The 13884-nt window shown below is 49.2% G+C and overlaps 1 protein-coding gene across 1 annotated transcript; it reads right to left on the bottom strand.

Moving 5' to 3' along the window:
* Nucleotides 1-326: 326 nt before the first annotated feature.
* aamdc (adipogenesis associated Mth938 domain containing) lies at nt 327-13345 on the bottom strand. Its single transcript, XM_033022148.1, has 3 exons — nt 13197-13345; nt 12231-12326; nt 327-467 (listed from the first exon to the last, which is right to left on the bottom strand). The coding sequence occupies exons 1-3, from the start codon at nt 13326-13328 to the stop codon at nt 327-329; spliced, it is 369 nt and encodes a 122-aa protein (XP_032878039.1). The 5' UTR covers nt 13329-13345.
* Between the last annotated feature and the right edge of the window lie 539 nt (nt 13346-13884).

Raw genomic sequence — 13884 nt, 5'->3', positions numbered from 1 at the left:
GACACACTAGAGGCAGGAAACATGTTCCCAATGTTGGGGGAGTCCAGAACCAGGGGCCACACAGTTTCAGAATAAGGAGTAAGCCATTTAGAACGGAGACCATTTTCACACTTTTTCACACAGAGAGTTGTGAGTCTGTGGAATTCTCTGCCTCAGGAGGCCGGTTCTCTGGATGCTTTTAAGAGATAGGGCTCTTAAAGATAGCGGAGTCAGGGGATATGGGGAGAAGGCAGGAACGGGGTACTGATTGGGGATGATCAGCCATGATCACATTGAATGGCTCGAGGGGCTGAATGGCCAACTCCTGCACCTGTTGTCTATTGTCCTCAGCAGGTGGAATGGAAGACCCCACCCACCCGCATCCCTCCGCCGGCCAATGCATTGTACTCTCGCACGGCCACCTGGGTCTGAAGCACTTTCACGTCGACACCTTTGTTGCGCAGGTAATCGAGAGTTGCGGAGGGAACCTGTCAAAGGAGCAGAGTAAACAAGAGAGAGAGAGAAGGTCAAGAACAAAATATACCCGTGACCCAACAGTATTGTTTAACAAAACACACTTTGCCGCAGACGGCTGTGGAGGCCAAGTCAGTGGATATTTTTAAAGCAGAGATAGATAGATTCTCGATTAGTTCGGGTGTCAGAGGTTATGGGGAGAAGGCAGGAGAACGGGGTTAGGAGGGAGAGATAGATCAGCCATGATTGACTGGCGGGGTAGACTAGATGGGTCGAATGGCCTAATTCTACTATCACATGACCTTATCTTACAGCGTGGAAACAGGCCCTTCGGCCCAACTTGCCCACACCGGCCAACATGTCCCATCTACACCAGATGAGAGCAGTCCGAACAGTCAGATGTACTGCTCTATGTTATACATTCTATGGGTGACACGCTGAACTCATCTTTTGGCTCATAATCTAGGTTATCGACAGTCTTTGAGATTTAATAGAGAACTTTTTAGCCAGAGGGTGGTGAATCTGTGGAATTCTTTTCCACAGAAGGCTGTGGAGGCTAAGTCAGTGGATATTTTTAAGGTAGAGATAGATAGATTCTTGATCAGTGCGGGTGTCAGAGGTTATGGGGAGAAGGCAGGAGAATGGGGTTAGGAGGGAGAGATAGATCAGCCATGATTGAATGGCGGAGTAGACTTGATGGGCCGAATGGCCTAATTCTACTCCTGTCACTTGTACCAAAGTACTGGGGGAACTCAGCCAGTCAGGCAACAGCTGTGGAGGGCGATTTTTAAAGTATATTTCGATAAAACAAACTGTTAGCTTTAGTTTAGTTTAGAGATACAGTGCCGAAACAGGCCCTTCGGCCCACCGCGTCCACGCCGACCGGCGATCACCCCGCACATTAACACCATCCTACACACACTAGGGACAACCTTTTTGCATTTATACCAAGCCAATTGACCTACAAACCTGCACGTCTTTGGAGTGTGGGAGGAAACCTTCAAGCTGGAAAGGGTACAGAGAAGATTTATGAGGATGTTGCCGGGACTAGAGGGTGTGAGCTACAGGGAGAGGTTGAGCAGGCTGGGTCTCTATTCCATGGAGCGCAGGAGGATGAGGGATGATCTTATAGAGGTGTATAAAATCATGAGAGGAATAGATCGGGTAGATGCACAGAGTGTGTGTGTATACACACACACAAACACACACACACACACCGAAGGGTCTGTTTCCACGTAGCATCTCTAACCTAAACTATATCTAAAACTGATATATATATATAGCACATTAAAACCAAACAGCAAGTACAACAATAGTAGTAATAGTCTATTATATAAGAAAGTACTGCAGATGCCGGTTTAAATCGAAGGGAGACACAAAAAAGCTGGAGTAACTCAGCGGGTGAGGCATCAACTCTGGAGAGAAGGAATGGGCGACGTTTCGGGTCTAGACCCGTCTTCAGTCTATTGTAATAGTCTGTTGTAGTTCAGAGCTTATTTGAGGTTGTCGTGTTTAATAGACTGATGTCTGTGGGGAAGTAGCTGTTCCCGGACCTGGACGTTACAGTTTTCAGGCTCCTGTACCTTCTTTCCGATGGCAGGGGTGGTATGAGTGTGTGGCCAGGATGGTGTGGGCCTCTGATCATAAGGTCATAAGTGATAGGAGTAGAATTAGGCCATTCGGACCATCGGGTCCACTACACCATTCAATCATGGCAGATCTATCTCTCCCTCCTAACCCCATTCTCCTGCCTCCTCCCCATAACCCCTGACACCCGTACGTGACTTCCTGAGGCTGTAGATCCACTTCGATGGTGTGGACGTCAGTACCTGCGATGTGTTCTCTGTGGTCTTTCCTCTCAGCATAATAGCTTGTTTCTTGCAATAGTAACCACACATATTGAAACATATAAGATTACTAGACTAAGTGGGGCCAGTTGGGTCCCAGCATCACACGGGAGGGCTGGTCACCCAACAGAGAGACTGGGCAGTAGAGAGAATGGCAATTTAAAAAAAACATTAATATCTCTCTGATTTTTCATCGGTGGAAAAATCCTCTGGTCCAGTCCGGTGGAGGGGGGCTCTGAGTGAGGTGTCCAAAAATGATGGCCGTAAGTGGCGGCGTTCTCTCGGAAATCACATCGCAGTGAGTCAAAAGCGGTCAAGATCTTACTTTTAGTAATATAGATAGATTAAGGGTTTGGACACGCTAGAGGCAGGAAACATGTTCCCGATGTTGGGGGAGTCCAGAACCAGGGGCCACAGTTTAAGAATAAGGGGTAAGCCATTTAGAGCGGAGACAAAGAAACACTTTTTCACACAGAGTGGTGAGTCGCTGGTGGCGCTGTTGACAAGTGGCGGCGCTGTTGACACCTGCGGCTCGCCTGTTTTTACTTTTTTTGTTGTTTTCTTTTGTCCAGTTTTAGTTAAATTTTAGTTTATTATGTTGGGTATGTGTGGTGGGGGGTGGAACATGTTCTCTGTCTCTTTCTTCGGGGGAATGCGACTTTTTCTTGTCGTATCCCCCTTCTCTGCCTCCGTCTGCGCTGAGGCCTAATGGCGGAGCTGGCGGCCTCCAACTGCGACCGACCTCGAGGCTCCGGAGGCAGAGCCAGCCAGGACTTACCAACGCGAGGCTGGCCGACTTTGGGCTGTGGCAGCGTTCTGGCGTTCCGGTGGCGGTGGCCCGGCTTCGGGGCTTCGGAGCTGTGGCGGCGTTCCGGCGGCGGCGACCTGAATTCGGGGCTCGGCCGCGGGCCCAATGGACGACATCGTCGGGAGCTCGCAGGTCCCAGGTTGGTGACCTGTTTTTCCGGAGCTCCCGGAACTGCGTCCCCTGGACTGGAGGGCGGCAGCTTCGGCAGCTTCGACCACCCCGGGCCACGGAGCTTGAACCGGCCCGTTAGCGGAGCTCGGTTGAGCCGCGGGACTTACTCACCATCATCCGGCGGGGTCACAACAACGGAAGCCTGGATCGCCTCAGCGCAGAGGGAGAACAAGGAGGGAAGAGACAGAGACTTTAAAACTTTTGCCTCCATCACAGTGAGGAGGTGCCTGGTGAACTCACTGTGGTGGATGTTAATTTGTGTTTACTGTGTGTTTTGTTATATATTATCACATGTAAGACTGCAGGCATGAAATTTCGTTCAGACCGAAAGGTCCGAATGACAATAAAGGAATCTAATCTAATCTAATCTAATCTGATCTAAATCTGTGGAATTCACTGCCTCAGAGGGCGGTGGAGGCCGGTTCTTTGGATACTTTCAAGAGAGAGTTAGATAGGGCTCTTAAAGATAGCGGAGTCATAGAAACATAGAAAATAGGTGCAGGAGGAGGCCATTCGGCCCTTCGAGTCAGGGGATATGGGGAGAAAGCAGGAACGGGGTACTGATTGATGGATGCTCAGCCTTGATCATATTGAATGGTGGTGCTGGCCTGAAGGGTCGAATGGCCTCCTCCTGCACCTATTGTCTATTGTCTAATGTGTTTGTTTCTATAAGAGCCTAATCTAGTTGTGCCAGTGCAGGCGTTTTCTATGCAGTGCAAGACTTAGTCCTCACAGACTGTCTGGAAATTGAAGCAGTATATAATGATATTTATCAACCTGATTGGAGAATATCTCCCATAATTAGATTTTGTCGGCAAGTCATCTATCTTTATTTCCTCCTCGCGCTGATGGAAAACAGATCTGTTGGACAGAATCTATAAAGAGAAATTTTCAATAACGAATGATAAGCCTTTCGGGGCGTTGGACGCCAACAGGATCAACAAACTCATCGGGAAGGCCGGCTCCATCCTGAGGGCTGGAGTTGGAGTTGGATTCACTGGGAGGTTGGTCTTGGAGGGGAGGTTGCTCCTCAAACTGTGGAGCATCCTGGACAATACAGCTCACCCCCCTCCGTGACGCACTGGTCATCCTGAGGAGCACCTTCAGCAACAGACTCAGTATTGATGTGGATAGATCAGTATTGATGTGGATAGAGAACTGGCTGGCAAACAGGAAGCAAAGAGTAGGAGTAAACGGGTCCTTTTCACAATGGCAGGCAGTGACTAGTGGGGTACGGCAAGGCTCAGTGCTGGGACCCCAGCTATTTACAATATATATTAATGATCTGGATGAGGGAATTGAATGCAATATCTCCAAGTTTGCGGATGACACTAAGCTGGGGGGCAGTGTTACCTGTGAGGAGGATGCTAGGAGACTGCAAGGTGACTTGGATAGGCTGGGTGAGTGGGCAAATGTTTGGCAGATGCAGTGTAATGTGGATAAATGTGAGGTTATCCATTTTGGTGGCAAAAACAGGAAAGTAGACTATTATCTAAATGGTGGCCGACTAGGAAAAGGGGAGATGCAGCGAGACCTGGGTGTCATGGTACACCAGTCATTGAAAGTGGGCATGCAGGTGCAGCAGGCAGTGAAGAAAGCGAATGGTATGTTAGCTTTCATAGCAAAATGATTTGAGTATAGGAGCAGGGAGGTTCTACTGCAGTTGTACAGGGTCTTGGTGAGACCACACCTGGAGTATTGCGTACAGTTTTGGTCTCCAAATCTGAGGAAGGACATTATTGCCATAGAGGGAGTGCAGAGAAGGTTCACCAGACTGATTCCTGGGATGTCAGGACTGTCTTATGAAGAAAGACTGGATAGACTTGGTTTATACTCTCTAGAATTTAGGAGATTGAGAGGGGATCTTATAGAAACTTATAAAATTCTTAAGGGGTTGGACAGGCTAGATGCAGGAAGCTTGTTCCCGATGTTGGGGAAGTCCAGGACAAGGGGTCACAGCTTAAGGATAGAGGGGAAATCCTTTAAAACCGAGATGAGAAGAACTTTTTTCACACAGAGAGTGGTGGATCTCTGGAACTCTCTGCCACAGAGGGTAGTTGAGGCCAGTTCATTGGCTATATTTAAGAGGGAGTTAGATGTGGCCCTTGTGGCTAAAGGGATCAGGGGGTATGGAGAGAAGGCAGGTACGGGATACTGAGTTGGATGATCAGCCATGATCATATTGAATGGCGGTGCAGGCTCGAAGGGCCGAATGGCCTACTCCTGCACCTAATTTCTATGTTTCTATGTTCCACCAAGATGCAGCACAGAACGCCACAGGAGATCCTTCTTCCCTGTGGCTATCAAACTGTACAACCCCTCCCCCTTCTGTCGTGGGGTAGACTGAGACTGACTCCCCCCCCCCCCCCCCCCAATCTTTGCACACCCCCAATCCTGGACATTCCACTCGTCACTTTAATTTCATATTTCATGTATCTTGTTGTGTTTTATGATTCAATTTCCCTCCTGGGATGAATAAAGTTATTGTATCGTGAAAGCATGACAATAGACAATAGGTGCAGGAGGAGGCCATTCGGCCCTTCGAGCCAGCACCGCCATTCAATGTGATCATGGCTGATCATCCACAATCAGTACCCCGTTCCTGCCTTCTCCCCACATCCCCCTGACTCCACTATCTTTAAGAGCCCTATCTAGCTCTCTCTTGAAAGCATCCAGAGAACCGGCCTCCACCGCCCTCTGAGGCAGAGAATTCCACAGACTCACAACTCTCTGTGAGAAAAAGTGTTTCCTCGTCTCCGTTCTAAATGGCTTACCCCTTATTCTTAAACTGTGGCCCCTGGTTCTGGACTCCCCCCAACATCGGGAACATGTTTCCTGCCTCCCACACTTGTCCCTCGAGTGTGAAAACAGGCCCTTCGGCCCATCGAGTCTGCGCTGACCAGCGATCCACGCACACTAACACTATCCTACACACACACTAGGGACAATTTACACTTACACCAAGCCAATTAACCTACAAACCTGCAAGTCTTTGGAGTGTGGGAGGAAACCAATCTCGGAGAAAACCCACGTGGTCACGGGGAGAACCTGCAAACTCTGTAAAGACAGCACCCGTAGTCGGGATCGAACCCGGGTCTCTGGCGCTGTGAGGCAGCAACTCTCTGCGCCACCGTGACGCCCAGAGCGCGGTGATTCTTTGCCACTGACGGGGGTGGGGGCCATTTTTGATCAGTACGGGTGTCAGGGGTTATGGAGAGATAGATCAGCCATGATTGAATGGCGGAGTAGACTTGATGGGCTGAATGGCCTAATTCTTCTCCTATCCCTTATGAACATGAATACCCTCAACCTCAGCCTTTGATGTGGTCAATGGTCAGCACCATCCACTTCATCTCAATGAGAAATTGTCGTTACTTCATAACTAGAGCCACAAGTGAGGCACAAAATGCTGGAGTAACTCAGCAATAGACAATAGGCAATAGGCAATAGGTGCAGGAGTAGGCCATTCGGCCCTTCGAGCCAACACCAAGCCCTGATGCTCCAGTAAGTCAGTAGCACGGTGGCGCAGCGGTAGAGTTGCTGCCTCACAGCGCCAGAGACGCGGGTTTAATCCCGACTACGGGTGCTGTCTGTACGGAGTTTGTACGTTCTCCCCGTGACCTGCGTGGGTTTTCTCCCGGATCTCTGGTTTCCTCCCACACTCCAAAGACGTGCAGGCTTGTAGGTCAATTGACTTGGTGTAATTGTAAATTGTCCATAGTGTGTGTAGGATAGTGTTAATGTGCGGGGATCGCTGGTCGGCGCGGACCCGGTGGGCCGAAGGGCCTGTTTCCTCGCTGTATCTCTAAACTAAAATAAACTGTGCAATTTCCTGCGGCCTTGGATGGCTGTAGTGCCAAAGCAAATCAGGATTGGGTCGAACATTTTATTCTGCCAGACCCCACAACCACGAGATACATTTGTTCAATCGGAAACGTCACCCATTCCTTCTCTCCATAGATGCTGCCTGTCCCGCTGAGTTACTCCAACATTTTGTGTCTATCTAAACTAAATTCCTTTAGGTCTTGGTATTTAAGGTTCAGATGATATGGTTTCATCTGATTGTTTCGTAGTTGTAGACAAGGTTGACTTGGCAGTGAGTGGAAGCAAGGAACTGCTGGTCAATACTCAAATGGACACAGAGTGCTGGAGTAACTCAGCGGGTCCATATAACAATATAACCATATAACAATTACAGCACGGAAACAGGCCATCTCGGCCCTTCTAGTCCGTGTCGAACACTTACTCTCACCTAGTCCCATCTACCTGCACTCAGACCATAACCCTCCATTCCTTTCCCATCCATATACCTATCCAATTTATTTTTAAATGATAAAATCAAACCTGCCTCCACCACTTCCACTGGAAGCTCATTCCACACAGCTACCACTCTCTGAGTAAAGAAGTTCCCCCTCATGTTACCCCTAAACTTCTGTCCCTTAATACTGAAGTCATGTCCTCTTGTTTGAATCTTCCCTACTCTCAATGGGAAAAGCTTATCCACGTACACCATACTCCAGAATTGGCCTCACCAATGCCTTGTACAATTTTAACATTACATCCCAACTTCTATACTCAATGCTCTGATTTATAAAGGCCAGCACACCAAAAGATTTCTTTACCACCCTATCTACATGAGATTCCACCCTCAGGGAACTATGCACAGTTATTCCTAGATCCCTCTGTTCAACTGCATTCCTCAATTCGCTACCATTTACCATGTACGTCCTATTTTGATTTGTCCTGCCAAGATGTAGCACCTCACACTTATCAGCATTAAACTGATCAGGCAGCATCTGTGGAGAACATGGATAGGTGACGTTTCACAGAGTGCTGGAGTAACTCAGCGGGTCAGGCAGCATCTGTGGAGAACGTGGATAGGTGACGTTTCACAGAGTGCTGGAGTAACTCAGCGGGTCAGGCAGCATCTGTGGAGAACGTGGATAGGTGACGTTTCACAGAGTGCTGGAGTAACTGAGCGGGTCAGGCAGCATCTGTGGAGAACGTGGATAGGTGACGTTTCACAGAGTGCTGGAGTAACTGAGCGGGTCAGGCAGCATCTGTGGAGAACGTGGATAGGTGACGTTTCACAGAGTGCTGGAGTAACTCAGCGGGTCAGGCAGCATCTGTAGAGAACATGGATAGGTGACGTTTCACAGAGTGCTGGAGTAACTCAGCGGGTCAGGCAGCATCTGTGGAGAACATGGATAGGTGACGTTTCACAGAGTGCTGGAGTAACTCAGCGGGTCAGGCAGCATCTGTGGAGAACATGGATAGGTGACGTTTCACAGAGTGCTGGAGTAACTCAGCGGGTCAGGCAGCATCTGTGGAGAACATGGATAGGTGACGTTTTGTGTCAGGACCCTTCTTCAGACTCCAAAAGTGAGACACAAGGAAGAGAAGCTGGGGTCTTGAGCAAAGCACAAAGTGCATCCTCCCCTCAGCCAATATTGAATCATTGTACATTTCCTTCATCTGCTCTCATAGAGTGATACAGTGTGGAAACAGGCCCTTCAGCCCAACTTGCCCACACTGGCCAACATGTCCCATCTACACTAGTCCCACCTGCCCACGTTTGGTCGATATCCCTCCAAACCTGTCCTATCCATGTACCTGTCTAACTGTTTCTTAAACGTTGGGATAGTCCCAGCCTCAACTACCTCCTCTGGCAGCTCGTTGCATACACCCACCACCTTTGTGTGAAGAAGTTACCCCTCAGATTCCTACTAAATATATTTCCCTTTCACCTTGAACCTGTGTCATCTGGTCCTCGATTCACCTACTCTGGGCAAGAGACTCTGTGCATCTACCCGATCTATTCCCCTCATGATTTTATACACAATAATATCAAGGGTTATGGGGAGAAGGCAGGAAAATGGAATTGGGAGGCAGAGATAGGCCATGATTGAATGGCGGAATGGACTCGATGGGCCGAATGGCCTAATTACACTCCTATAACCTGTGACCTTGTAAACACCGGTATGAATATTGACTTCTCCAACTTTAAATGACCCTTGCTTTGTGCAAGAAGGGTCTTGACCCGAAACGTCGCCTTCTCCTGCCTTCTCCCCATCTCCAGAGATGCTGCCTCACCCACTGAGTTTCTCCAGCATTTTTATCTACCTTGCTTTGTGCAAGGTCTGATCTGTCCTTTACATCCTCTTTGGACCCTGCCATTCCTCCAGTTTCCCTCTCCCCTGACTCTCTGTCTGAAGAAGGGTCTCGACCCAAAACGTCACCCGCTCCTTCTCTCCAGAGATGCTGCCTGATCCGTTGAGTTCCTCCAGCACTTTGTGTTTTAGTTGTATTCTATCATCTGCAGTTCCCCGAGTCTCCATGACTCTTTGCTTCAGCTTTGTGTCAGAGCTGATGACACGTGGCCAATGCTGCCACCATGTGTTGGAGTCGTGCAGCTGCAATTCCCTTCATAAGGAATTAGGAACAGTATTAGGAACATAATTAGGCCATTCGGCCCATCAAGTCTACTCTGCCATTCTATCACGGCTGATCTATCTCTCCCTCCTAACCCCATTCTCCTGCCTTCTCCCCATAACCCCTGACCCCCGTACTAACTACTAATCAAGAATCTATCAATGTCTGCCTTAAAAAATATCTACTGACTTGGCTTCCACAGCCGTCTGCGGCAATGAATTCCACAGATTCACCACCTTCTGGCTAAAGAAATTCCTCCTCATCTCCTTCCTAAAGGAACGTCCTTTTATTCTGAGGCTGTTCCCTCTGGTCCTAGACTCTCCCACTAGTGGAAACATCCTCTCCACATCCACTCTATCCAGGCCTTTCACTATTCTGTAAGTTTCAATGAGGGGCCCCTCATCCTTGTAAACTCCAGCGAGTACAAGGCCCAGGGCCGTCAAACGCTCATCATATGTTAACCCACTCATTCCTGGGATCATTCTTGTAAACCTCCTCTGGACCCTCTCCAGAGCCAGCACATCCTTCCCCAGATATGAGCAAAAACTTTTTCACCCAGAGAGTTGTGAATCTGTGGAATTCTCTGCCTCAGAAGGCAGTGGAGGCCAAAGTATTTCCTCATCTCCGTTCTAAATGGCTTACCCCTTATTCTTAAACTGTGGCCCCTGGTTCTGGACTCCCCCAACATCGGGAACATGTTTCCTGCCTCTAGCGTGTCCAAACCCTTAATAATCTTATATGTTTCAATAAGATACCCTCTCATCCTTCAAAATTCCAGAGTATACAAACTCAGCCGCTCCATTCTCTCAGCATATGACAGTCTTGCCATCCCGGGAATTAACCTTGTAAACCCACGCTGCACTCCCTCAATAGCAAGAATGTCCTTCCTTAAATTACACAGGATTCTGCACACAATACTCCAGGTGTGGTCTCACTAGGGCCCTGTACAACTGCAGAAGAACCTCTTTGCTCCTATACTCAACTCCACTTGTTATGAAGGCCAACATGCCATTCGCTTTCTTCACTGCCTGCTGTACCTGCATGCTTACTTTCATTGACTGATGAACAAGGACCCCCAGATCCCGTTGTACTTCCCCTTTTCCCAACTTGACACCAACCAGAGACAACAGCAGCAGCGCCGCAGCTTGGCGCCAACCCGGAGCATGCGCCCTTTTTTAGGGTGGGCACCTACGTATGTCGAAGCGGATGGCATCACCTTGCTGCCTCAAACGCAAGAAGAAGATGTCTGGTGAAGGGTCTCGACCCGAAGCGTCACCCATTCCTTCTCTCCAGAGATGCTGCCTGACCTGCTGAGTTACTCCAGGCGTTTTGTTTCTAACTTTGGTGTACACCAGCATGAATGTATAAGTGCTAGTCCCACCTGCCCGCATTTGGTCCATATCCATCCTAACCTGTTCTATCCATGTACCTGTCTAACTGTTTCTTAAACGTTGGGATAGTCCCAGCCTCAACTATCTCCTCCGGCAGCTCGTTCCACACACCCACCACCCTTTGTGTGAAAAAGTTACACCTCAGAATTCTATTAAATCATTTCCCTTCACCTGAAACCTACGTCCCCTTGTCCTCGATTCACCTACACTGGGCAAGAGACTCTACCACTATTCCTCGTATGATTTTTCTTGGACAGTAAGATGCAGGATCAGTCCATCACCCAGCCCAGACTTCCGACCATGGAGTCTATCGCACCCTGGCCATTCCCTCTTCACCCCTCTCCCATCGGGCAAAAGGCACAGAAATTGAGCCGTAGCCATCCAAACCTGTCCTATCCATGTACCTGTCTAAGTGTTTCTTCAACGCTTGGCTAGTCTTCTGGTCTTGGGCATGAAAACTCAATTTTCAAGAAGCCTCCAACAAACAACGAATTTCACCCCTATTAAATGAAAGTCCACCATTACCTGCAGGCCAAGTATTCACATACAAGGAATTTGCCTTGGTGCTCCGCACGCCAGTGACAACATGTGACAGTTACGAATGACACATAAAACATGAAACATTAATAATAAAACATTATAATTTAAACATGTGAATTAAATAAAATACCAGAACAAAAGGAGGCTACAGACTTTTGGTTATTGAGTAGAGCTACCCGTGGAAAAAAAGCTGTTTTTATGTCTGGCTGTGGCAGCTTTGACAGTCCGGAGCCGCCTTCCAGAGGGAAGTGATTCAAAGAGTTTGTGGTCAGGGTGAGAGGAGGGGTCAGGGGTTGCCTGTCAGGTGTGAGTTTGGGCAACCGAATCATCTTACTACTTTGGGTCTGAAGAAGGGTTTGGGCCCGAAACGTTGCCTATCTCCTTCGCTCCATAGATGTTGCTGCACCCGCTGAGTTTCTCCTGCATTTTTATGTACCAGCTTACCACTTTAGTCAGAGGGTGGTGAATCTGTTGATAAAACAGTGCAATATTTGGCCATCTGCACTTCCTTCCCACACACCTGCATTATTGTCACCATTCAGTTCAACACAGGCAGTGACAAGTGAATGCGGTCAACGAGGCACCAACCTGCAAGGCCTCACTCATCCCACAGCCAATAACTAGCGTCCGAACCCCTTTGTTAACGATTTCTTCCACATCCGCTGCCTGTACTCCGGGGTAATGCTGAATGGGAGAGAAAATAGCCATCAACACACCGTTTAGTTCAGTTTTACTTTGGAGAAACAGCGCCGAAACAGGCCCTTCGGCCCACCGAGTCCCCGCCGACCAATGATCACCCCGTACACTAGTTCTACACACGCACCAGGGACAATTTACACCTACACCCAGCCAATTCCCGATGTTGGGGAAGTACAGAACCAGGGGCCACAGTTTTAGAATAAGGGGTAAGCCATTTAGAACGGAGATGAGGAAAAACTTTTCACACAGAGAGTTGTGAGTCTGTGGTATTCTCTGCCTCAGTGGGCGGTGGAGGCAGGTTCTCTGGATACTTTTCAAGAGAGAGCTGGATAGGGCTCTGAAAAATAGCGGAGTCAGGGGATATGGGGGAGACGGCAGGAACGGGGTACTGATTGGGGATGATCAGCCATGATCACATTGAATGGCGGTGCTGGCTCAATGGGCCAAATGGCCTACTCCTGCACCTATTGTCTATTGTCTAACTCTAACCTACAAACATGCACGTCTTTAGAGTGTGGGAGGAAACCGAAGATCTCAGAGAAAACCCATGCAGGTCACGGGGGTGGGGGAATGTACAAACTCCGTACAGACAGCACCCTTAGTGGGATCGAACCCGGGTCTCAGGCGCTGAGAGGCTGCGTCTCTACCGCTGTGCCGCCTTACATCCCACGCCAGGTACACCTTAGTTCTCTCCTCCCCCCCCCCCCTCACGCCTGTCATATGGGAGGACCAATCTGCCATCTTGCTTGGCATGGATAGGTGGGCAGAAGGGCCTGTTTGCATGCTGTATAATAACTATGTCACTGTTTCTTCAACTCCTTGCTCCTCCGAGCTGCCACCACCGCTCTGACTCACGTCAGTCCCCGTCTCTCTCCAGTCCCAGGGTCGACTGCCCCCTGGCCACACCTTGCAGTCCTTGTAAGCCGTGGCACAGCCCTGGACCTTCATCCGACCCCAAGACAGCGAGGCTATCTGCGGAGACGTCATTCTTTGGAAGAGCGCAAAACCTGCAAGAGATTCTCAATCTGATGAATGAACGAAAGAATGAATAAATTTATTGGCCAAGTATATTCACATACAAGGAATTTGCCTTGGTGCTCCGCCCGCAAGTGACAACATGACATACAGTGGCAGTTGTGAATGAGACATAAAACGCTAAACCAGCTTGTGGTGGGAACACAATTACACAGAGTCAAAGAGTGATACAGCGTGGAAACAGGCCCTTCGGCCCACAGGCAGAAATCCTGGGGGGGACGGGGGGGATATGCCCCCCCCCCCCCTGCTTTGAGAGGTGGGGGGCCATCCTCCCCATGTTTTGTCATCCAGACTTTATCAGACGCTTTCTAAGGGCTGAATCGACCCATTCGCGTGGCCTTTCAGCGCCCGGCGCGGCTTAAAATCAAACTGCTGCATCGAGGCGATCGAGGCTCCCGATGTTGAAGCCCCCGCTGGGCGATGAAAGACCCCGCGTACGGGCCAAATCAAGCCCCACGATTCGGGACGGACGAAGCTGCTGTTGCTGGAGTTCGGAGTCGGTCACCAA

The sequence above is a fragment of the Amblyraja radiata genome, chromosome 6 (genome assembly GCF_010909765.2).
Source record: "Amblyraja radiata isolate CabotCenter1 chromosome 6, sAmbRad1.1.pri, whole genome shotgun sequence".
NCBI lineage: Eukaryota > Metazoa > Chordata > Chondrichthyes > Rajiformes > Rajidae > Amblyraja > Amblyraja radiata.
Note: the sequence above shows the minus strand (reverse complement) of the source record. Positions and strands in the feature narration are given on the sequence as shown.

Excerpts from the sequence above, each read along its gene's own strand:
- aamdc (XM_033022148.1), bottom strand. The coding sequence starts at position 13,328 with ATGACGTCTCCGCAGATAGCCTCGCTGTCTTGGGGTCGGATGAAGGTC. Across the intron at positions 12,327-13,196 it reads GGAGAGAGACGGGGACTGAC|CATTACCCCGGAGTACAGGC; the intron begins GTGAGTCAGAGC and ends TCTCCCATTCAG. Across the intron at positions 468-12,230 it reads GGATGAGTGAGGCCTTGCAG|GTTCCCTCCGCAACTCTCGA; the intron begins GTTGGTGCCTCG and ends CTCCTTTGACAG.